The 26,253-nt window shown below is 44.0% G+C and overlaps 1 protein-coding gene across 1 annotated transcript in view; it reads right to left on the bottom strand.

The window, feature by feature from the left end:
* ST8SIA6 (ST8 alpha-N-acetyl-neuraminide alpha-2,8-sialyltransferase 6) overlaps positions 1–26,253 on the bottom strand; it is a 158,355-nt gene that overhangs the window by 120,937 nt on the left and 11,165 nt on the right. Inside the window, exon 2 of the mRNA XM_030189932.1 lies at positions 20,949–21,062. Coding sequence (XP_030045792.1) covers positions 20,949–21,062 — 114 coding nt within the window. The remainder of the gene's footprint in view (positions 1–20,948; positions 21,063–26,253) is intronic.

Genomic DNA, 26,253 nt, shown 5'->3' with positions numbered 1-26,253 from the left:
CTAAGATGTGGTGCTACCTTGCTGACATGAGCCTGTCGTAACGGTGAATGAAATAGTGTGAGCTGAGCACATTAAACTAAATCTGACCTTGAGACAAATGAGAGAACTGGAAACAGAGAATATGAACAATTAAAAGCCATGAACGGAGGATGATCTAGTAACAACTGCACCCACAGACCTTTAGGGATGAATATATTCGGGGCCTGTGTTAGGAGGTGGCAACCAAGACAATTGCCATCAGTGGCGTTCCTAAGGTGGCTGACACCCGGGGCGGATCGCCGATGCGCCCCCCCCCCCGGGTGCAGCGTGACCCCCCACCCCCACCCCGGCGAAAGGACACCCCCCCCGGGTGCATTTTTACCTGCTGGGGGGGGGGGGTGACGCGCGCCTGTCGGCTTCGCTCGTTCCCTGCTCCCTCTGCCCCGGAACAGGAACTAACCTGAGCAGAGAACGAGCGGAGCTGACAGGCACACGGCACCCCCCAGCGGCGTGCACCCGGGGCGGACAGCCCCCATCGCCCCCCCCCCTTGGTACCCCACTGACTGCCGTTGATCTCTTTGCCAAAGGGGGCTCCTAGCCTGGCTTGCTGTGAAACAGGAATAGCCTGAAGGTGGGCTTGGGGCCCCTCCCATGTTTCTGCCCTTGGCCCCTGCATGTATAATACCAGCCTGAATACATTTGAACACACCACTGGAATTTAGGGGCCAATATTCAGACCACAGGAATTAGCCAGGCTACCTCCCACAGTCAGCACTGAGCCCAGATATTTAATGTCAGGCCATTTCTGGTGACCAACATTAAATATCTGCTTTATTTTTGGCCTGTTTAAACTTAACTGGCCAAGCTGATATGGAGCACTGGCTGGTTAAGTATGAACTGGACAAAGATAAGCCTGCCCAATTTGGCTGCCAAACTTAGCTGACGATGCGCTCAATATTCACGATATAGCTGGTTAACCGCTAAGCACTGACCAGAAATATTCAGCGGAGATAACTGGCTATCTCTCCCACTGAATATTCACAGAAAGCACTATTTAACTGGCCAAGAGCCGTTCCTGACTGATTAAATAGCATTAAATATTGGCGGTTAGAGTCTATTAAAACTTGATCTACTGCCAAGTCTAAGAAAGGTATAAGTGGTTTACATTACAAATTAAGGGGGTCTTTCACTAAATCTTAGCTCGAGTTATCTGCAGCAGGGCCCATAGGAATAAAATGAGCCCTGCTGCAGATAACTCGAGCTAAGCTTTAGTAAAAGACCCCTAAATAAAAGTGAAAGGAATTCCAAAACTCATAGGACAGCAATATGACACAATCAAAAGGACACATTCACACAAGAAACCTCATCAAGAGACTCCAGCTACAGAATTCAGCTGCAAGGCTGATATTTTATATGGGCAAGTTCGAGCATGCCTCTCCATTACAGGTTGCCTTTCATTGGCTCCCAGTGAATGTGAGTGTCGAGTTCATAATTGCTTGCTTAATTTATGGAGCTTTTTTGGGGCTAAATTCTGAAGGTTTGACTGAGTTGTTAGCTTTGCCAAATAATTGGCTAATATCAGGGAATATCCAGAAGTTGAAGCTTAATTATCCAGCAGCGAAGAGTGTTAAGTACAAAATACATTTTGAATCATCATCTCCCATTTCAAATCCAAATGTTGCCGTCTTACTATCTTTTTCACAAAGCTCTAAAGATATATTTGCTTTCTAGGACTTAATCTTGGCCAACCAATATAATTTCACTATTAAAATTACATACTGTAACTCCTTGCTAAATGTATACGCCAAAACCTTTCCACTCCTAGGGAAAGATCAGTCTCCTGCTGAGTCCCTTGCCTCTGCCAGACAGTCCTGCCTAAAAACTCCTTTTCCTCTCAGGGTGAGGGTTACCTCTTCCAAAAGCTCTTCTGTTTACTGGTTGGGGAAAGACTCCATGGGTCTCAACCATTTCCCTGGCTCCTGGTCTCATTCTTTGAAACTCCCAGAGTCTTTTACCAGCCCTTAGGGCTTCCAATGTAGTTCCTCTATGCAAATATAATGCAATGAATTTGGCTCATTCAAGGTCTCAGCTGCTCAGCATTTCATCCTCTCCACCTCTCAGAGGTAGTTCTATTGCCCTCCTTCAGGGTTATCCTGCCCTTGCCACTTCCCATGTAGTCTCGTACAACTGACCACTACTACCCTATGCAAGGCTGTGGGATTCACCCCATATATAACAGCACAGTAGAGAAGAGGTCAGTGCTGGCAGCAGGGCAGCGTATGGGAATCTGTCTCATGAATATTCATGGTGGATATCCCAAAAAGCTGACTGGCTGGGGTGCCTCCAGGATCAGGTTTGGGAACCGCTGTGCTATTCTATAAAGGGTGTGCAGCCTAGCGTGCCCTTTTTAGAACAGGGCTTAATATAGAATTTTACCGGCACCTAATTTTGAGCATCAGTTCCTGAATCTGGCCCTTAGTGATGTAAAACTCATTCCACTTTACAATGAAGGACCAGACAGTGGCCTAAATGAAATTCAAATCCATTCAAATTTTCTTACAGCCTTCCTCCAACCTGTACCTTTGAATAATTTTTTTAATAGAGTTCTTTCAGGAGCCTTGTGTTTGGTATGTTTGCACTTTTGCTTCCAACTCACTTCATACAACACAAATAGCACGGTTCTTTATCTAGGAGAATTTTAATCAGCTCGCCTACAGTTACTGGACACAGGTTGGCATTATTTGATTTATTATGGGTCTTGTTGAGGCAGTTTTGAAAACAGAGCTAGTTGAGGTTTTCTGTGACAAGGGGTATGAAGAATTGTACAATCAAGACTTTTTGGATCGATATTCAGTCTGCAGCAGTAACCACAGGCTGACTCCAATATTCAATGCCAGGGCATGCACAGCGTCTGGTACTGAATATCCAGAAATGACTGCTGACCTAGAAGTTAGAACATAAGAATAACCACACTTGGTCAGAACAATGGTCCATCCAGCCCAGTATGCTGTTTCCAACAGTGACCAGTCCAGGTCAAAAAGTACCTGGCAGAAACCCAATTAATAGCAACATTCCATGCTACCAATCCAAGGGCAAGGAGTGGTTTCCCCCACATTTGTCTCAATAGCAGACAATGAACTTTTCCTCCAGGAACTTGTCCAAACGTTTTTTAAACACAGATACGCTAACCGCAATTACCACATCCTCCCGCAGTGAGTTCCAGAGCGTAACTATTTTTTGTGAAAAAATAACTCCTCCTACTTGTTTAAAAGTATTTCCATGTAAATTCATTGAGTGTCCCCTAGTCTATGTACTTTTTGAAAGAGTAAAAAATCGATTTACTTCTACTCGTTCTACACCACTCAGGATTTTATAGACCTCAATCATATCTCCCCAGAGTCATCTCGTTTCCAAGCTGAAGAGCCCTAACCTCTTTAGCCTTTTCTTATAGGACAGGAGTTCCATCCCCTTTAACATTTTGGTCACTCTTCTTTGAACCTTTTCTAATTCCGGTCGATATTCGGACCAGTGCCCAATTAACCGCATAAAGTTAGAAGAGCAGTGCCGTAGCGAGGGTGCCTGACACCCGGGGCGGGTCGCCGCTGCGCACCCCCCCCGAAACGCACCCTTACCTTGCAGCGGAGGTCAGGCGGGAGGGCCGATCCGCCCCCAGTGCACGTCACTGGGAGCTGCGTCGGCTCTGCTGCTTCCCTGCTTTCTCTGCCCCGGAACAGAAAGTAACCTGTTCCGGGGCAGAAAGAGCAGGGAACCAGCGAGCCGACACCCCCCCCCAGCGGCGTGCACGCGGGGTGGACCGCCCCATCGCCCCCCCTTCCTACGCCACTGTAGAAGAGCTGTTTTGCTGTCCTAACTTTATGTGGTTAATTAGCTGGTTAGAAGACCAAAAATCATTGCTAATCAACTAAATTGCTTCTGCGTCCTAACTCTGCTCCATCTCACCTGCAACGTGTAGAAGTTAGGAGGTAGCCGGATAGTGAATATATTCGACGGCACTAACTGGTTAAGCGTAGCCTCTCTTGCCCATTTAAACCCTTTTGAAAATTGACCCCCGTTGGCTTTTTATTCTGACATTTTTGAATATTTCTATAATTGTTCTTTCACATTGAAAGTGCAGCATATGCTGTAGTTATAATGCATTTCGAAATGTATTTTTCGGACAGCAATATGTGAAAAATATACAAAGGTGTGAAAACTTTTAAAAGGCACTATAACCAGCTTGTATTTATCAGGCTTAATTGCGTGCCCCTTGCAAGACAGGGGAAAGTTTCAGGAGGAAAAACTACTGAGCATGTCTACTTTAGCGCAATCATGTTGTTTATCGTGCCCTCAGTAAACAGCATAGTTACGTTAGTTAGCTGATGTTCCATGTACAAGACTAGCATGACCATGCTATATATGATACATTTTTTTTTTTAAATTGGGATCACACTAAGGTCCCTTCTTTAGACGCTCTATTTCTGTTTTGGAAGTATGAAAACCGGCATTTAGATATCAGTGTTGCATGAACATCCAAATCCCAATTTTAAAAAGCCAGGATGTGGGCATCTAAACTACAATATGTCCATGTGGTAAAAGGCCATGTTTTGGGTGGGACTAGGGAAGGGCCAAAATATGAACATCTAACTTTGATTTCAGAAGGAGAAGGGGCATCTATGTCCAAAAATGTGGACATTGTTATTTAGACCTGGTAACTGGCAAGTGAGGGTTACAGAAAGGTGTTCTGATTGAGCAGCTGTCCACTGGAGAGATTAAGCTAAATCCACCTCCTTAATCCCCCCCCCCCCTGGTAGTGTCTGCCCCTCCCTCCCCTGAATGTGAAACTAACAAGGGATACCAGACAGCTTCAGAAATTATGGACTTTCATGGTACTAAATTATTTTAAATTAACTTCTTAAGAGACCTTCCTGCAGAGTTGAGAAATAGCTTAGTAGTTATTACAGTGGGCTGAAAGCCAAAGGACTCAGGTTCAAATCCCAATTCAGCTCTGTGATTTTTTAAAAATGATGAGTTCTCCATGGATGTAAAAATACCCACTGTACCTGAATGTATAAGAAATGTGTAAGCCTGAAGGCTACTGATGTGGAGTACATTCAGGAACAGTGAATATTTTTTTTCTGTCCCTGGAAGGCTGACAACTTAAAAAAGTAAAATCACAAAGAGCTGAAATGGGGTACCCTAGGGGGTGCTGCATTGGACTTTACATAAAAGGTCCCAGGCAAACATTTCATTGTTACCCTGGTCCCAGGTACACATTTCACTGTTACCCCCTTATATTGTATGTTGAGCCCTCTACCCAAAACCTACTGTACCCAACTGTACACCAGTAAAATAGCCCTTATATCTGCAGGTGGTCACCTACATGTGGGTACAGTAGGTTTGTGGTAGGTTTTGGAGGGCTCACACTTTCTACCACAAGTGTAACAGGTAGAGTTGGATATGGGCCTGTGTCCCCTTCTCTACATTGCACTGCACCAAACACAAGGCTACTCTAGAGACCTCCTTGCTGCTCTGGTAGGACTGGCCATAACATTTGAAGCTATCATAGAGGCTGCTATGTACTGTTTCTTTCACGTCTTTGGGGAGTGGGAGGGGGTCAGTAACCACTGGGGGCGTAAGGGGCTCATGCCTTAATGCCTCCAGTGTTCATTTGGTCATTTAGAACACCTTTTTACGACTTGGAGGCAGATGCACTAAAGCTTAATGAGCCTTTAATGACCCTCCAACGAGGAAAATTTGATCCGTTGCATGCATCAAAGGGCTTTTACCGAGAAAGCCAGCAGCTAACGAAAACGGAATGGAGATGAGCAATTAGTGTGAAAACCCCATTGAAACGAGATGCACTAACCTTTTCCGATTGCCTTTACGCAGGAAAAAGGCAGGAAATCTAACCAGAGGTCTGGACCTCTCGTTAGGACTGCTCTGTGCCAGGAAAAATAGTAAAGTGAAAAAACAAACAAACTGTGAGCCAATCCCAGCGCATTAGCAGAGCTAATAGCGCTGTGATTGGTCAAAAGGAAACTGAAAGGCACAATCCATAAACAGAAGCCTCTACAAGCCCCAAGGAGTTCAAAAATATTTTTTTCTAGGCATGCATCCCCGTCCTCAGACTGCAAACAAAACACACGTTGCTTAGAAGGAGAAAAAATAAAGACTTCATCATCTGTCTCTCGATCAGCAACAGAGAACATTTTTCATGGCAATAAATCCAGGGGCAAGAGGAAGAAATGGTCCCCAGAACTTCATGCCACTCTTTGCAAGATCTTTCAACCCTGTTTTCGCACAGCCCCGGCCCCCCTCCCTTCCTCACTACTCTGTCTCCCTTCAGCTCCGCCTCCCGACATCCTCCGCCCTGTGCCCCGCCCCCTCTTGGGGTTGTCGCCGCCATTCCCCCCCTCCACTGGGCCCCCCTCCCTGTTACCGGGCCCGTGCAGCACCTCTCTCCTCTGTCCAAAGGCACTGCACAGGCAAGAAGAAAAGCTGATGCCTGTCTTCGCACAGCTTCGGTCGCGCGTCTCTCTCCTCCTGTGCCCGCCCCTGTCTGACGTCAGTAACCTACGGGCCCGGTAAGAGGGAGGGGGGCCCGGTGGAGGAGGGGAATGGCGGCGACGACCCCAAGAGGGGGCGGGGCACAGGGCGGTTAGGATGTCGGGAGGCGGAGCTGAGGGGAGACAGAGTAGTGAGGAAGGGAGGGGGGCCGGGGCTGCTAAAGGTACGTTTGCTTTTTAATTTAGAATGCAGGGGGAAGTGGGGCAGGGGGGAACAGCGACCTCGGGTGGGGGGGGGGGCAAGGACGGCCATACAGGACGCTCCTGACGAGCGCCTTTGCCCCCTCCCGACCCTTTTTTTATTTTTGTTTTGATTTTGGAGCCATGTGCTTGTGTTTTGACTGTGTTTTGACTGTTTGTGGCATGCGCAGAGCAGCTAACATAACGCTTGGCTGCTCTGCGCATGATTTGGGGGCCGATTAACGATGTGTATTGTGATTCTTTGATACATTGTACGTTTCAATACCGATCTCAGCATGTGTGACTTTTTTTTTTGGTGCATTCTTCGTTATTTTAAAATCGTTAGGGACTTTAACTGAGGCAGCTTGGGATTTAGATTTTTTTTACGTTTGGTTGCTGCATCTGCCTCTTAGTCATGATTGAAACAGGTCCAGACCAAAACATCCAACTTTAGCCCTGTTTTTGCTTTGTTCCATTATGGCAGAAAAAAGTCCACGTTTTGGGAACACCCAAATCCTGCTCCTAACACACACCCTTGTGATTTGGATGCACTGCATATGACCAGCATAAAAACACCACCTTAAAAATGGGTTTCAAAAATAGCTATTTGGACGTTTGTGCCGCTTTTTGGACGTTTTTCCTGTTTTGAAAGTTTGCAAACATGCTTAGCAGAAAGCCGATAATCATCCAATAAATGCACATTTATTATTATTGAAATCTTTATTACATAATAAGTATTATATCAAGTCCTCCTTATGTCAGCCTCCAAGTCATAGTCATTATGTAATCCATAACAAACAGCCATTGTGTTTACATCAAAGACAAGAATTCAAAGTGAAAGGGCATCTTAATATATCTAACCATGTCAAATCAGACTACTAAAGTCTAATCACCCAAACTATTAAGGGATTCCAGTCCTTATTAAACTTTAAACTTTTCTATACAGTTTCTTAATTCAGATGTTAACTTTTCCATCTTATAAACCTGTGGTTCCCAAACCTGGTCCTGGAGGCACCCCAGCCAGTCAGGTTTTCAGGATATCCACAAGGAATTTTCATGAGAGAGATTTGCATACACTGCCTCTGCTGCATGCAAATCTCTCTCATGAATACTCATTGTGGATATCCTGAAACATCAGGCAAACACAGCGAAGGAGACAACGAAGATGATGAAAAACATCCAGCGGACTCTGAGAGTTCACATTAGAAGTTTATTTCACAATAAAAACTGGACTCAACACGAATCGTGTTTCGGCCGCAGAGGCCTGCCTCAGGAGTCCCTGTGATTTGGTTACTGGAAGTCCTAAAGTGTCTAAGAAATGCTGAACCAATAAAAGTAGTACACCTGAAACGTGCAAAGTGAAAAGCACCAAATACGCAGAATCAGTCTGCTGACATGCACAGTAAAATGCGTCCAAAGCATATCCTGAAAACCTGACTGCTGGGGTGCCTCCATGACCTGGTATGGGAACCATTGTTATAAACCATCCAAGATTTATCCAACCACTGTGTAATTAATAATGAAAAAGGATGTCTTTATGTTCTAGCTAATGGACAAAAGTGCACTAGTTGCCAAATGGCCCATACGTTTAAAATAGGATATGTGGCATTTAGTGTGTGCTAATTCATTTAGCACGCGCTAAACTTCAGCAAAAGGGCCCCTTAGCCACTAATAATAAACCATTCACTTATATGCATAAAAAGAGTAGTAGTACAAATGTCAATGCCCAATAACTACTACTACTTATCATTTCTATAGAGCTACTAGACATACGCAATGCTGTACAGTTGAACATGAAGAGACAGTCCTTGCTCGAAAGAGCTTACAATCTAATCAGGACAAACAGACAGGGCAAATAAGGAATAAGGGAATTACTAAGGTGGGAATGATAAAACAGACATTGGTACTGAACAAGTGAACAGGGGTTAGGAGTTAAAAGCAGCATCAAAAAGGTGGGCTTTCAGCCTAAATTTGAAGACGGTCAACTTGCTGCAAGATGGATCAGATTTGTTTCCAAAATTGTTGAACGTGAGGACAATCCCACCACAGATGCAAAAAGGAGTCAATTTGCTCACAGTTTTTCCAAGAATCAGAATCTTCTAAATCCCAACTTTTAAATTGTACTAGGGTTATATAAACTCTAAGTAGAAGTCGTACCTGTGTTATCAATAAAGCTGTTAAAAATGAACACTTAAGAAGAGTAGCTCATAATGGATTCCACAGGGAATTCCTACCAAGATGTCCAAGAACTCTTTGCCGTTTACCTTAAAAGCATTGAATAGGGGAAAATGAAAGGTGTAGAGATACAATTCAGCTAACATACCTTTTACTTTGCTCTATTCAAATAGAATTTTTTGACAAGGTATTATAGGCCAACTAAATCCTTCAAGACATTGAGGTTGTTAGGAAAATTGTCACAATAGAAAATATTGATGTACGCTAAGAGAGAAATTAAATTTCTCTGATAAGATACTCAATCTTGAAAGTCATGCTCTGCTAACAGCTGTGCAAAAAGGGAAAAAAGGAGAATGTTCTCAGGCCTCTAAAGATTGAAAAAGGGTGTTACCCATATCTCACACAATTTTGAGCTAAAGGTACACAGTATATTGAGATGAAGCTCCTCCTATGATCTTATATATGTGATTCCATATTGATAAACCATTTGAAATAATCAGATATTTGCTCAAATAACCTCGTCTCACTTGTGACTCTGAAAAAGAATGCTTCTAAAGGTCCAGTGTGCCTCAAACCTGATACAGGAGCTGATAAAGAGTTGCCTGTGTGGTTACCATGGGTTTAACATGGTTTTACTGTGGGTTTTACTGGCTGAGCAATGCAGGGTGTTAGCTCGGGTGGAAACCACCATCGCACATTGCATTAAAATGTATGGTAATGCAGTCATTACCAATTCTGTCACCATATAGGGGGAAAAAAGTTTTAGTCACGCACATAATGCGGGAAACTTTACACTAGGTCCAGAGCAGCATACAAGTGTTGGTTGAGAAGAGTGGCTGTCCAGTGGCACCCCCTTTCTTCCTCCCTCCCCAACCTGATCACCCTGCTCTGGATAGCTTTTTGCAATGGTCCCTAGTAGTCTAGTGGATCCCCTTCCTACCCTCCTCTCTATGAGTATAAAGATGTCCCTGATGTCTAGTGGCACCCCCGCCCCTTCAACATGACCAACCCTGTCCCAAACCAATCTCACCAAATAACATCCCTGGGGTCTAGTGGAACCCCTTCCTTCCTCCCTTTCTCTGACCCAACTTGACTTTAAAAAAGTTCCTGGTGTCTAGAGGGGTCCCATCAATGCCTCACCACTTGCCCACACCCCTCCAGACCCTGAACCTTAAATGAGAAGAGTGATGCCCATTCACACCTACATTCAGCACCATCATCTTCAAAATTGTGGTTCTAGAATGCATTGGGCAGGGTCAATCTGCCATATAAGGGATGAATCATGCAGTGCCAGGCACCACCATTTTGAAGATGACGGTGTTGGAAGCAAGAGCAAGTAGGCATCATTCCTGCCTCATTTATGGTATGGAGGTCTGGGGGGGCAGGGCCTGGTCAGGGGGTCCTACTAGACACCAGGGATGTTTTTTATCAGTCAAGTCAGGTCAGGTTGGGAGGGATGGAAGGGAGGAAAGGGTACCACTAGACACCAAGGATGTTTTCTTGGGGGTCAGGGTATGGGAGGAGAGGGTCATGTTGGAGGGGAGGGTGGAGAGTGAAGGGTGTCCCTCTAGAAAGAGGAACTTTTTTAAAGTCAACTTGGGTTGGGGGGGGTGGTTAGAGGAAAGAAGGGGTGCCATTAGACACCAGGTCAGGGGGGTCAGGTTGGAGGGGGTTGGTCATATCGGGAGAGGTGAGGGATGCTGCTAGACATCAGGTATATTTTTTTGGGGTGGGGAGGGACAGTTTGTGAGGTCCATGCAAATGCCAACTACATGCTTTCTTGCCCTTGGTTAAGCTGTTCTTGTTTTTTCTTTTTTAATGTCACCCTTCCTGTCAGTGCCTGAGCCATTAACCAATCAGACACTGACAGGAAGGGTGACATTTAGCAACGAGCTGTGAATTACTGCCATAATTTTAATGTAGCAGTAATTTGCATGCTTATTGCTTATGGCATGCCACGGTATTTTTGGAGCACTACTTTCATGGTAGAGCCATGCACTGAGCTGGTTCTACTATGAGGTTTTCTGCACCCCCCAGTGAGCTTCAGATTTAATGTTGAGTGCCCTTTTAACAAGCTCCTTAAAAATAATTTGCAAGCCTACACTGAAATTTGTTCAGCATATGTTTCATTGCATAAATCCCTATGTGCAGATTAGAATATTTTAGCAGTGAGAGTGCACTGTGTATATGTATTTCTAAAATGAATGGATGTCTTTGAAGTGTGAGATCATCCTATGAACATGTGTTCCAGTCTGTCTGCCAATAAGAAGGCCTGTTTATACTGTAAACATGAATCAGTGTCTGTTTGATTGCAATAGAAGTACTTGCAAATGTGATTACAGTGTGAAATATTTTAATTTAGTAAAGATGTATTAGTGTATTAGTGAAAGAAGCATGAAGAATGGTCCAGAAATTGGGCTGCAAAAATTCAAAGGAATAGTATAGTATAGGGGGTGAAGTGCTTCTGTGTATGAAAGAAGAGCGGGACTTGGGGGTGATTGTGTCTGATGATCTTAAGGTGGCAAAACAGGTAGAAAAGGCAATGGTCAAAGCCAGAAGGCTGCTCGGGTGCGAAGGGAGAGGAATGGCTGTCAGAAATAGAGAGGTGATAGTGCCATTGTATAAGTCTCTGGTAAGGCCCAATTTAGAATACTGTGTGCAATTCTGGAGACCGCACCTACAAAAAGATATAAACAGGATGGAGTTGGTCCAGAGGGTGGCTACAAAATTGTCCAGTGGTCTCTGTCATACAGAGGCTCATTTTCAAAGCACATAGATGTACAAAGTTACATAGGTCACTTAACTTTGTATGTCTATGCGCTCACTTTTAAAATGAGCATCAAAGCGTATGGGGGACAGATTTATAGACTTCAACGTGTATACTCTGGAAGAAAGGCGGGAGAGAGGGGATATGATAGAGACATTTATATATCTCCATTGCATTAATGTACAAGAGGTGAGCCTTTTTCAAACAAAGGAAAACTCTGGAATGAGAGGGCATAGGATGAAGTTAAGGGGGAAAGAGAAAGGGAAATGATATACCACCTTTCTGTGTTTTTTGCAACTACATTCAAATTGTTTTAGATAGTATATACAGGCAGTGGCGTACCAAGGGGGGGGCGGTGGGGGCGGTCCGCCCCGGATGCACGCCGCTGGGGGGTGCCGCGGCGCGCGCCTGTGGGCTCCGACTTCGCTAACTTCGCTCGTTCACTACAGCTCCCTCTGCCCCGGAACAGGTTACTTCCGCACCCGGGGGGGTGCCATTTCGCAGGCGGGGGGGGGGGGGGGGGGCGCGCTGCTCCCAGGGGGGGGGGCGCATTGGCAATCCGCCCCGGGTGCCATCCAGGCTGGGAACGCCACCTCTTCAATGTTGCTTTCGGCACCTAACCTTTATACCTTTCAGGAAATCTAGACTGCCCCTATTTGACTGACTGTACATTTGTCCTTTAGATTGTAAGCTCCTTTGAGCAGGGACTGTCCTTCTATGTTAAATTGTACAGCGCTGCGTAACCCTAGTAGCGCTTTAGAAATGTCAAGTAGTAGTAGTAAGTGACTTGCGCAGAGTCACAATGAGCTACAGTGGGAATCAAACCCAGTTCCTCAGGATCAAGGTCCACTGGCTACAAGGTTATAGGCTCAAGAGTTTTCTAAGGAAATCAATTTTAACAGAAAGGGTGCATGGACCAGCCTCCTTGTGGAGGTGGTGGATAAAAAGACTGTGTCTAATTCAAGAAAGCGTGGGACAGGCACATGGGATCTCTTAGGAAGTAGAGGAGATAGTGGATGCTACAGATGGGCTGACTGGATGGGCCATCATATTTCTCTGTTTCTTTCTATGTTCAATGAAATGCCACAAGTATTCCTTGTCACTTCTTGTTTCTTTGTATCTACATTTTTCTGAATTCTAAACTCTACATACACTAAATCTAGCGCTCTCCCTTGATCCAACTCTCTGGTCACCCAGTCAAAGAAATTAATCAGATATGTCTGACAAGACCTGCTTCTAGTGAAACCATGTTGCCTTGGGTCCTGTACTCCATTGGATTCCAAAAACTGTACTATTCTCTGTTTTAAAAGTGTTTCCATTAATTTACTTCCCACATTCCACATTTGTTTTTTATTTCTTTATAGAAATCAATGTTGTTTTATTCTTCCCCCATCCTGGTGTTTATTCTTATTGTTCTCTGTGTATTTTTAATCTGTCTAGCGTTTTGTGCTCTCTGAAATCATAGTTAGTGGTTTCTTTGTGAACCGTCATGGAGCGCTGTGAATGGCGGTATACCAAATGTTACAAATAAATCAACTTTATAGTATTCTAAAAACTATGCATGTAACTGGAAGACACATCCATGACCTGCCTATGCTCCACCCACCTGTATGCCCCCCTTGTAGTTAGGCACTCATGGCACTTAAGAGATACCTTATAGAATAGTACCTAGTGCACACAGAGGGTAATTTTCAAACGAACATCCAAGTCAGAATTGGCACTTCCAGGATAAGGGTGACCCCAGAGGATACTGGCTCCTCTCCATATCCTTTATCAGAACCAACAGCTGGCATCAAAATGGATCTGCTCCCCAGCCTTTAATGCCCAACGGGGATTGTTTTGCTAAATAAATCACTTGGACTCCCCCTGGTAGCTGGCCCAAGTCCCTCCTCGTCATGGTTCCTTTTGTCATAGACAATTGCCTGGAAGCAAGCTTGGCCCGTTGAGTCCAATGACTGGGCAGAACTCCGATCATTCAGGTTACTACTACTACTACTACTATTTAGCATTTCTATAGGGCTACAAGGCGTACGCAGCGCTGCACAAACTTAGAAGAAAGACAGTCCCTGCTCAAAGAGCTTACAATCTAATAGACAAAAAATAAAGTAAGCAAATCAAATCAATTAATGTGAATGGGAAGGAAGAGAGGAGGGTAGGTGGAGGCAAGTGGTTACAAGTGGTTACGAGTCAAAAGCAATGTTAAAGAGGTGGGCTCTCAGTCTAGATTTAAAGGTGGCCAAGGATGGAGCAAGGCGTAGGGGCTCAGGAAGTTTATTCCAGGCGTAGGGTGCAGCGAGGCAGAAGGCGCGAAGTCTGGAGTTGGCAGTAGTGGAGAAGGGAACAGATAAGAAGGATTTATCCATGGAGCGGAGTGCACGGGAAGGGGTGTAGGGAAGGACGAGTGTGGAGAGATACTGGGGAGCAGCAGAGTGAGTACATTTATAGGTTAGTAGAAGAAGTTTGAACAGGATGCGAAAATAGATAGGGAGCCAGTGAAGCGACTTGAGGAGAGGGGTAGTATGAGTAAAGCAACCCTGGCGGAAGATGAGACGGGCAGCAGAGTTTTGAACCGACTGGAGAGGGGAGAGGTGACTAAGTGGGAGGCCAGCAAGAAGCAGATTGCAGTAGTCTAAACGAGAGGTGACAAGGGTGTGGATGAGGGTTTTGGTAGAGTGCTTGGAAAGAAAGGGGCGGATTTTACGGATGTTGTAAAGAAAGAAACGACAGGTCTTGGCAATCTGCTGGATATGAGCAGAGAAGGAGAAAGAAGAGTCAAAGATGACCCCAAGGTTTCGAGCTGAGGAAACCTTGGGGTCATCTTTGACCCACCCTTCTGAGAAGTTTGCTTGAGTCGGCTAGTTAAGCCCTCCAGCTCTTTGTACATCACCATGTCCACCATTCTTCTGTCCCCTTATGCGTCTTGTCTACCATCTGTAGCCCTGTCCCTATCCTTTCTCCAGTTTCAACATCTGCCCTCAAAGTGTTCCAATCCAGCCCTTAAATTCAGCAATTTACCCTCCATCCATATCCAGCATTTCTCCTCACTCCACTCCCTTCCATCCATGTGCATGTACTTCCTCTATCTTCCCTCCCCTCCATCCATGTCCAGCATTTCTCCTCTCTCCCTTCCACTCCATCCGTGTGCATCTTTCCTTTGTCTTTCCTTCCCTCCATCCTTGTCCAACATTTCTCCTTTCTTCTCTACCATTTTGCCCGGCACCGACATCAGGCTCACCGGTCTATGATTTCCTGGATCAGACAAAACACTCCGTACTTATTTATTTAGTTTATCATTTATACCCCATATTATACAATAGTCAATTGTTTCAATGTGGCTTACAATACAGGTGTAAGGAGACAAAAACAGGGAGACAATCAAAGAACTGACAATTTATCACTAACAATTTATGATTGTATAGTGATTAATATTTAGGGGTCTGTTTACTAGACCACACTAGCAGCTTCAGCGCGGCATTGCCAACACAGCCTATTCAAAGTGAATGGGCTGTGTGAGCACTAGCGCACAGCCAGCCGTGCTAGCAGCTTAGTAAACCTTAGTGTTAATGTTACATACCAGTACGGGTTTGAAGATCAGTGGACAATTTCATGTTTATTAATATTTACTATTAGCCGTCATTGTAGGGTTAAAGAATAGTGGATAATTTCACATTTGTGCACAGCATCGTGATGGTTTGGTTTATTAATTTTAGGTGCGATGGGTTTGTTTATGTGGGGTTTTTTGTGCAACTATTTTTTTGAAGAAGATGACTTCTAGATGTTTCCGGAATTTTAAATAGTTGTGAATGCATCTTACATCTTTTGGTAGTAAATTCCAGATTTGGGTACCTAAATAGTTAAAGCTTGCTGCATGCATAGTTTTGTATTTTATGCCCTGACAATGTGGGAAGTGAAGAGTCAGAAAGTTATAACAATCACCTTTTGTTAGGGGATCTGTCAGAAATAGAGAGCTGTTCAGCCCAAACATAAGCTCATAGCCTTAGGGCATAAGTCAAGGATTTTGAATGTTAATCAAGATGCTCCTCTGGTACAACACTGGCAGCTTGAGAGCTTGAGAAACATCAAGCCACAGATATTTGATGGAGTGTTACAGATTAAGTACCTGAACAGTGGGAGGGTGGTAAAGAACAATATTGGATTTTACACTGCCCTCAGTTACCACTACTTGTTTGATAAGGAAGTTGGATGGATGACCTTGGTCTACCCAATTCCTTGACTGGCTGCTGAATGTCACATGATAGTGCTTTAAATATTTAAATTTGTATAAATGACTCCATGGCCATACTGAATAGAGCCCTGGGAGGAGAAGAAATGATTTGCTGCAAAAGGTGATGTTAGATCTAAGTTTTCAGTTTTTGTTAAAAATAGAGCTTTAGATTTTATATTTTTGTCCTAATGATATTTTTTGGACTTTCAAAAGCCAAATCCCTTGATACAGCCATATGGAGGTGAAACATGATGTCATGTCAGTGCTACATGTCTCCTGCTATTAAGAGTTTGTGCTTCAATGGAAGGTATGTTAAATATTTGATATTTATATCATTGAGTGGTCCTTTTACTAAGTTGCGCTGAAAATGGCCTGCGGTAGTATAGATGCGTGTTTTGGGCACGCGCAGAATCATTTTTCAGCACACCTGCAAAAAATGTCTTTTTTAAATTTTTGACGAAAATGGACGTGCGGCAAAATAAAAATTGCCGCGCATCCATTTTGGGTCTGAGAACTTATCGCCAGCCATTGACCTAGCGGTAAAGTCTCACATAGTAACCAGGCGGTAATGACCTACTCGTGCCAAATGCCACTGCCAAAAAATACAAAATATTTTTCGGGTGTGCGTAGCGGACGCTTGCCAAAAATGAAATTACCGCAAGGGCCACTCCATTTTGGCACGTGTTGGGCGCACATAGACTCTTACGCGGCTTAGTAAAAGGGCCCCTGAATAAAATGTCAATTTAATTAATTAATATACTGAAAATATTTAAAAAATTTATGCAGATCAATGACGAGATAAGGGGCTTGCTCTAAGGCTATGAGCTTATATGTGGGCTCAACAGCTCTGAAAACTGAATGTTGTTGTACTATGGAATGGTCTTTCTGATATAGTTTGCAGTAAATAAAGTACACGCATAGCCATGTATTTGAAATATGCACGTTTATTGTGAATCCATCTGTGCTCTGCCCAATCAGCTCCCTTGAACATGACTACTCTAAAGCTGAGTACGTGCCTAATTGCACCACATGCACTTTTAAGCATAAAATAATTTTATTAAAAAATCCTTTTACTCATATGTCAAAATGCCTCCCATAATGCTTTAGAAATCTCAGTCACGCTTACCAACCCCTGTCGCAATGACAAGAATGAGAAGGAGCAGATCTCTATTCAATTCAAATGAGAGTCCAGCAAGAATTCAAGGGGAGCAAAAAAATCAAACAAGCAAGTTCCTGAACTTTACAAGCTTTAATGATGCCTGAAAGCACACTTAGCTGATCAGCTTAATGGGCATGACCAAACAAACTGAGTCTAGCACAGACCAGTAGTAAAATAATCCCTATCAATTTCCTGTAGCACTAATCCCAGAAATGAAAACAGGCATCTCACAGGAATTGGGCATTTACTCAGAGGAGGGAATCTAGCGTAGTTCCCTCACCATCAACATTAGAGAAAGGAGGGCATCAAAGGAAAGTGCCCCCCTTTACAAGGACAATAAAACCCTTCACAGGCCCTTCACATAAAAAAAAAAGAGGTGGAAATCACAAGCCAGCAAGGATCATTTCCTCTCTGTCCTGCACTTTCTGGTACCTCACAAAAGTGTCCTGAGTCAAATGGGATCCATGTATATAAAATGGAAAAGCTGCTGGCAGACTGCACTTCAGCTATATAAAAGTATCTAAAAAAAAATGTCAGTTCTGCCTCATGCTCAATGCAGTAACAGCCACAAAATCGAAATTTCTGCAATAGAAAATCATGGAGCTGCCAAAGTGCACTAATTCTTTAAATGATATTGTCCAGCTCCACCCAGGATACCCCTCCCCCCAATAAATAAATAAATAACCCCACAACATAAAAACTAAGGGCCTCTTTTACTAAACTGTGCTAGTGATTCCCAGCCTGGCAAATGAGAGGAAGCCCATTTACTTCCTATGGGCTTCCTCTCATTTACTGCGTGGGAATTGCTAGCGCAGCTTTATAAAACAAGCCCGAAATAGGCAACCAGAATACAAAATATATCACATCATAGAAAGCAGGAACTGATTATGATCAGGGATCTACATCAATTTAGTACTGTATTTAATCATTTCAAGTATTGTTTTGGTGGAATTCATTAGAGATAGAATAAAATTATTGCCTACCTAGGGCATAATTTAGCCGGTTAGGTGACACAGAAATGTAAATAAACTTAAACATGAGAAGGGAAATCTTGTCTTCTTAAAGTAATTTCTGCACAATTCTACCAGTCATAGGCCAGCAGATGGACAAGCAATGTTCAGTATCCTCAGACTTCAGATATGTCTGAGATGGGTATTCATAAAAATCAAGATTTTTTACATTTAAAAATCAATAGCTGTTGTCATGTGTGACTTATCTTCTATATACTGATCTTATTCAAAAAAATTAAAATGAAACATCTAAGATGATGATTAAACCCAATTCTACTGCTTATTATTATTATTATTTGTATAGCATTACCAGGCGTTACCAAACCCCATTCTGTCAGAGACCTGCATTTGATCTGGCTTTACCTGTTTGAAATGGATTCTTCCCTCAGTATTGCAGCACTCAGAAATGGTGGTTCTTTGGACCACTTTTCCCAGAAACTACCTCACAGGGATCTCGAAATATGAAACTCCAGAACAGTTTGCAAATATACCAGAAGCAAAACTTCACCTCATTTCTTCTTGCACTAATCTCCAGCTAACTCGGTGTTCTCATTCTTCCTAGCAATAATTACTTATTCTTTCTCAGCATTTGTTTTGCAGCCTGTTCTTATCTTTAATCTGGTTTCTTTCTATCCCAACATTTGTACAAATTTGCTTCCAGCCCAATCTGAGACTGAAATTAAAGTTAAGGCGGGGGGGGGGGGGGGGGGGGGGGCAAAAACCTGACTGCTACCGCCATGTACAGCTCCACATCTATGCCCCTGACACAACATAATTTCAAAGGGAAACCCTGCATGGAAAACATGGGCTGGCATGAAACAGACCTGCACTGTAAGCATGTACATTTACTGTACCCTTGCTTCCAAAACAGTGCAAACGTGCCCATTGGCAGCCCATTCGGGGCTTCTAAAATGAAAGACTGACACATAATATATAGCAATATACTAACATAGTAGATGACAGCAGATAAAGACCTGAACAGTCCATCCAGTCTGTCCAACAGTCACCCTCATTATCACTTCATGATTAAACCAACAATGAATGTGGTATAAAATACTTGATCCTGGTCTTTCTTTGCCATTTCTGGGACACAGACCATAGAAGCATGCCCAACACTGTCCTTAGGTTCCAACTACTGGAGTTGCCATTGAAGTCCACTCCAGCCTATCCCAATCTGTCTGGCCTTATGTTCCAGCTACTATTCCATCCCTTTTCTTAGGTAGGTAAGAGTACCACTGACATCCATAGCATTGGTACTTTCACTCCCAGAGAGCGGGTAATATTCAGTGGAGCTTTCTCTATGGATAAGCAACTATTTACCTGCAGGAACAGCTTCAAAACCACTACCCCTGCCCCCTATACTTCCCAACATATGGAACATTAGAAAGTATTACTGGCACAATGAGTCTCTGAAAGGATGAAGGAAATTCATCACATTCAGCATACAGGAAGAAAATGTATCTCTTGTTTGAAAACCATGTTTGCAGTGAGCCAAGACTCCAAATAGGTTCCCATTGCTTTCATTGAACTGTAGAATGTTGACCACTATTATGTTCCAAAAGAGCCCCCATCCACCCACCCAGCAAGTTTTGTTCACAGCAACACAGGTAAAGATGCAATTGGCAAAGGATGGCCCCAAAAAGCACCTTCAAAGTGACCTTCCCCCCTCTAGCGTACCAAGGGCCGGGCAGTGGGGTGGTCCACCCTGGGTGCAGGCAGCAAGGGAGTGCACGGAGCAGTCACATGACTGTCTCCTCCGCCAGTTCCCTGCCCCCTCCTCTGATGCTACTTCCTGTTCCAGGGCAGGGAACCAGTGGAGTTGACAGCTGTGCGACTGCTCCGTGCACCACAAGGTGGTGAAGCTGATGCACTTCAGAGGAGGGGGAGGTGGGTGATGAGGGGGAGGGGGTAGATATGCTGGGAGGGGAGGGTTGATGTGCCGGGTGGGGTTGATGTGCAGGGGTGGGGCTGATACACTGGGGGAGGGGACGTAGCAGCGACCCACCCCAGGTGGCAGCCAACTTTGGTACACCACTGCTTCCCCCAATCATACCCTCCACATGCATCCCTCATACATCCTTAATCACACACACATACTTCTATTCCCCATAGCTGTCCCCACGCTCACTTAGCCATAGCCACATACCTACCCCAACTCCCCATATATCTCCACTCACCTGCTACCCCTTCTCTTCCCCATACACACTCCTACATACCTCTACCTACTTGTCACTCTACTCTTCCCATACATACATATACCCCACACTTTCTTGCAAATCCACAACCTTCACACTGCTACACTCACATTCTTGCACACGTCCCACATATTTCTGAAGCCATGCCTCTGTCTTTTCCTTGCTTCTTAGGAAGATTTGATGCATTTTGATTACCAGCAGCTCACCCTTAAGAAGGGGGATGAGATGCTGCTTAACAAGTACAAACTAAAGCAAGTACTGATACCACTCCAACCCAGGTCAACCCAACAGACTGCTGATCAACTCTTTTCTTTAGGAAAGCAATGGGAAAAACACAGCTAAGACTTCCATCCGTGCAATGGAGCAAAACCACAGGAGCAATCTCTTCAGATGACCCTAGAGTCAGGGTGCATCCTTATAAGGGGGCTTCAGAAGGCCCAAGCTATTCCCCCACAAACTGGTTCAGAATTTGGAGTTCACAGTTTAACACATAAATATCAAATGGAGAAATATGCCTGAGAAAATGCTTAATAAAGATGCACCTGGGTCAGCTGGATTCTGTCTGATAATGTGTTGATGGTTATCACTGTATCATTTTAGTCAGAGATGCCTTAAACCAAAGTAAATATTTGCTGTTACATAGTTATAGAAGAAATGTTTTTTTCCATAATAAAAGGTTATTCCCCCCGTACCTGTCACTGGAAGAAGTATCAGGCTGTCCAAGTTTCATTGTGCTGGTTACCAGCTTTCTCAGGTCTGTAGGTGTGATGTTTGTAGTTGCTCTGGCTTCTTTGTTCTCTTTCTCTCTGGAAAGTTAAGAAGATTTAAAAAAGATGTCAAACAGCTGTAAACTGAATTGCTCAAACTGATTACCCTCACCTCTACCCAAGTAGAGCAACAGCTAGCTAGAGGTGGGATAAGGTGGGATACAAATGCAACAAATAAATAAAAATAAATAAAATACCTTTTATTGATATGACAATTTTATAATAATAATAATAACCCACCAAAAGCCCAAGACGGCTCACAGAAATTAAAATAATAAAAACAACTAATAAGATCTATAAAATACATTTGCTTCCTTCCTAAACCATTATATGAATCACCTAAACATTTGTTATCTAACCATGCTTTCAGTAACTTCCTAAACTTCATATAATTATGCTATGTTGAGTGGTCAGGAGTTCTACAGTCCAGGTACAACACCTTTAAATAATTTTTGAAGGTAGAGGAATGGAGAACAGACAGAATACTTTGGGACCCTTTTACCAAACAGAAGTAAAAAGTGGCCTTAGCACACCCTTACGCGCGTCTTTCCCGTGTACTAAAGCCATTTTTACCACTGGGGTAAGATGACCGAATTTCCTATTTTTTTGTATTAATGGGCACATGCTAATTTTGCCATCAGCATGTGGCCACTAAAACAGATTAGTGCATAGGCCCTTACTGCCACCCATTATGTAGGCGGTAAGGAGTCACGAGCTAATTATGCACTGATCAGTTAGTACATGGCAATCTAGCACAAACCCACTCTCTGCACCCCAGACCAGTGGCGTACCGAGGGTGGGGGCGGTCTGCCCTGGGTGCACACTGCGGGAGAATGGGTGCAGGGAGCAGCTGCGCAGCTGTCAGCTCTGCCGGTTCCCTGCTCCCGCTGATGTTACTTCCTGTTCCGGGGCAGAGGGAGCAGTGATTTGGCAGAGCCAACAGCCATGCAGCTGTTACCAGCAGCATCTCAGGAGGTAAGAGCAATGCACCGGGGGGGGGGGGGGGTGTGGAAGTGATGTGCCGGGGATGATGATGCTGCACCTGGGGGAGGGGGCGATGCTGCACTCGGGGGAGGGATGACGCTGCATCGGGGTGTGCACAGTGGCGATCTGCCCCGGGTGGCAGCCAACCAAGGAACACCAGTGCCCCAGACACGCCCCCTATGCCAAAAAATAATTTTTTTAATGTGTGGGTAGCATCATGTGTACATCCCAAAATTACCGACGGTTGCCTCAGAGCGCCCCACAGTATGACATTTTTTGCTGCGGTAAGCACACATTTGTGCTTACTGCAGCTTTGTAAAAGGACCCTTTTCTCTTTGTGCACATCCCTGCAGATTGCACTTTCTCCCCCAACCCCCCCCCCCCCCCCCTCCACACAGACAATGTAGAATCCAAAACAGCAGGAAGTTATTAATATGAATATTTCAAGATGATCAAGTCATAACACTAAGGTGCAAATAAACAGCCAAATAGGAGGGACAGAGACCACATAAAACCCTGAAACACAGAGAAACTTGAATTCAATCCTAGCCACTCTTGGAAGCCAGGGAAGTGATTTCAATAGCAAAGTGACCCTACCAAATTTAGTTTTACTTAAGATGATCTTTGCTGCAGAGTTTTTTTAAGAACTGAAGCCCAGCCAAGGCCTTCTCAGAAAGCCCAAGATAAAGGATATTACAACAATCAAGGTGACATAAAATAACTGATAAAAATCATCAAACAAAAAAATAATCTCAAACTTAGCAATGCATACGTAATTAGCAGAAAGCCTTTCTCACCATTAGAAAATCTATATCTGGGAACTGGACCCTGTTCTCTGAACTCCCCCCCCCCCCCTCCCCCCCAGCCCTTTCTCTCTTTCCTTTTCTCCTTTCACTTTCATATCCTTTGCTTTAGTCCAAGTCTAATATCGCCTATGTCCCTCAGGAGCTCTAATGTTGAAAGATGCTGTCTACCTCTCCCCAATGCCCCCCCCCCCCCCATTAAAGCCAGATTGGCTTCTGTCATCTCTCCTTGCTCTAAATTCCACAATCTGATAAAATGCAATCACTTCAGACTAGCGATAAGTGGACAAGTGTGTTTACAAAAACCTAATAATATATAGAGCTATGGGACCAGTTCAGCCAGAAATTATACAGTCTTATGTCCTTCATCCTCTTCTTTGCTAATTCTCTCCATCTTCTGGCAGTGTACATTCCAGAGCCCTCCTGAATGTGTCCAAGAGAGGAGGAGGAGGAGGGAGTCCCTGTATCACTAGCCATGCAGCAGAGTAAGAATGCAGGTATGCCTTAACTCAGTAGATTCTCAGAAAGCAGAAAATGGTCCACACAGCTCCTCAGGAACTACAGCTTTCCTCCTGTTGGCTCCTCTTCTAATAGCCTTTCTTTACTTTTTGACCCCACATTTCTCTGTTTTAGTTCACTTGAGAATTAAAGTGATACGATTATATTCATATCTCTAAGGTTTCACTCAAGAAATTGCATTACAATGGATTTTCTTATTCAGTCTAATATTGATTACTGAGCACATTCATTCTTAATTGGTACTTCTGGGCCAATGTGCAAAAATGAGCATTTAGTATGTAGCACTTCTATGAACTCCAGTATATCCTTGCACAAGTTCCCAGCTAGAATCATTTTCTTTTGGACGTTATAACTGCACAGAGAAAGTGAAATGGCTCAGGGTGTGTCCGTTCCATTAGACAGTACATGAGGCATTTGCTAATACTGTCTGATGGCATCAGCTCTGCCATAAACACAGTCTGAGATTTGAATTCTATTTTCTCGGTGCAGTGATGCTGCAAAAAGGTAATCTTAGCCTTTAAATTGAGCAGATATTAACAGTATGTCAAAAAAGGAGGGGTATACAGGCCACCCTGAGGTCTCATTTGTAGGGACTATTATCACAAGATAAGGTGATGTGGTTGCTGTGTCAGTCCACTTCAAAGGTGATAAACAGAAAAAAAACAAAGCAAAAGAAAGAAAATAAAATGATCCCATTTTTTATTGGACTAACAATATATACTTTTGACAGGCTTTCAAAGGCCAGAACCCTCTTCCTCAGGGCAGGACAATTTGAGCAGAACATAACAATATCAAAATATATAAATGGAACATACAATCATTCCAGTGACAGTATCAAGGGGGAAGGGTGGAGTAGGATGGTGAGAAACAGGAAGAGATGGATAGGTGATCAGATGGTGACAAAGCAGTAAAATTTTATGGTTTATAATGTGAAAGGAAATCCAGATCTCTGTCAAGTCCTTTCATGCTGATGTTGAAGTGTTTTATCATATTAATATGAAAGATCTTATATTCCTGTATTGTTGTAGCATTTTCTTTTTGCATTCTGACTATAAGCTCAGCGATGCAGTGTGTGTTCTGAAAAATGCTCACCCACAGAGGTATCACCTTGGTGTTGATATGGTGCTTGTGTGAGTTGATTCTTGTCTTTAGAATCTGGCCCACCCCCATTGTTCCCTCTATGCTGAGCGGGAGTCCTCCACCTACAGTCCTGCCAGTGGGGGGTGCTGTTTCACTATCACATTTTCAATACTGAGAGACAGGCAAGTTCTTCAGGACTCCAGGGAACCTGCTTGCCCCTAGTGATTGAAAACACAGTATTGAAGTGCCACCCCCTACTGGTAGCAATGTAGTAGCAGTTCACATGCTCAGCTTAGACAGAACAGTGCCCACCTCCCCAAAATAGCACCCTTTCCTCAGACATTCTGCACGGAATAATATATACTACTTTTGAGGACGAGCATAAGTAGAATCCCCTTATGTTGAATATTTATCTTATGTGGCTAACTGTAGGCCCTGTGATATGTTCCACTATTCTTTTTTTGAGCATCGGTTAGGAGCTTGTTTTTCATTCAGGTTTGGTGGTTATCACCAGAGGAACATTTTAAAGAGTACATGAGACTACTGGTGACTAAGGGTGGGGTCCTTTTACTAAGCCGCGTAAGCGTCTACATGCACCAAACGTGTGCCAAAATGGAGTTACCGCACAGCCACTGCATGGCAATTGCGGTAATTTCATTTTTGGTGCATGTCTGATATGCTCATCCGAAAAATAATTTTTATTTTCGGACGCGCGTATTGGATGCGTGCCAAGTGGCATTTGACACACGTAGCTCGTTACCACCCGGTTACCATGTGAGTATTTACCGCTAGGTCAATGGCTGGCGGTAAGGTCTCAGACCAAAATGGACGAGCGACAACTTTTATTTTGCTGCATGTCCTTTTTTGACAAAAATTTTAAAAAGGCCTTTTTTACAGGCGCGCTGAAAAATGGATCCCAAAAACTGCACCTACACTACTGCAAGCCATTTTTCAGCGCACCTTAGTAAAAGGACCCCATAGTTATTAACATGGGCTACTGTTAAGATGTGTTATTTTACCACTAACTCATGCTATTTTAGCACAGGTCCCATTTTATGCAACGAGACCTAGAGGCCCTTTTCCTAAAGCTTAGCACATGCTAAATACGGGCTTGTTGAAATCTAATGCACACTCAGCTTTAGTAAAAGGGCCTCCTACTTACTATTAACTGGGGTCAATGTTCCCTCTAAGCTGCGTGGCTGCACACCTTCTCTTATGAGGCCGCATAACAGGCGCACTGGGACTGGGACTGGGACCTGCCTCTCCTCCCTCCCGCCTCTGCTGCTTCAGATCAGCAGCAACAGTGGCAAAACAAAGCACAGCCATCCTGGGGTCGACTCTACATATTCATGGCTGCAGGCTCAGGAAGATGACATTGGAGAGGACAGGACTGACTGCTGCAAGTATGCAGAGTTGGCCCTATGATGGCTGTACATTGTTTTGTTGTTGTTGCTGCTGTTGATCTGAAGCAGCAGCAGTAGTGGGGTTGTGGAGAGGGGAAGATGCTGGATGGAAAGGTCAGAAAGAAGGGGTAGAGGCTGGATAGAAGGGTAAGAGAAAAGGGGCATACACTGGATAAAAGGGGGAAGAGAGGACAGATGCTGGATGGAAGGGAAGAGGGGGGAGAGAGGAAGGGAAAGACATAGGATGGAAGGGTCAGACACTGAATGGAAGGGGGCAGAGAGGACAGATGCTGTATGGAAGAGGGGGAAAGGGGGCAGACACTGGATGGAAGGGTCAGAGAGAAGAGGTAGAGGCTGGATGGAAGTGCAAGAGAGAAAGGGCAGATGCTAGATGGAAGGGGAAGGGGCAGACACTGGATGGGAGTGAAAACAGATGCTGAA

This window comes from Microcaecilia unicolor, chromosome 1 (genome assembly GCF_901765095.1).
Source record: "Microcaecilia unicolor chromosome 1, aMicUni1.1, whole genome shotgun sequence".
Classification (NCBI taxonomy): Eukaryota; Metazoa; Chordata; class Amphibia; order Gymnophiona; family Siphonopidae; genus Microcaecilia; species Microcaecilia unicolor.
Note: the sequence above shows the minus strand (reverse complement) of the source record. Positions and strands in the feature narration are given on the sequence as shown.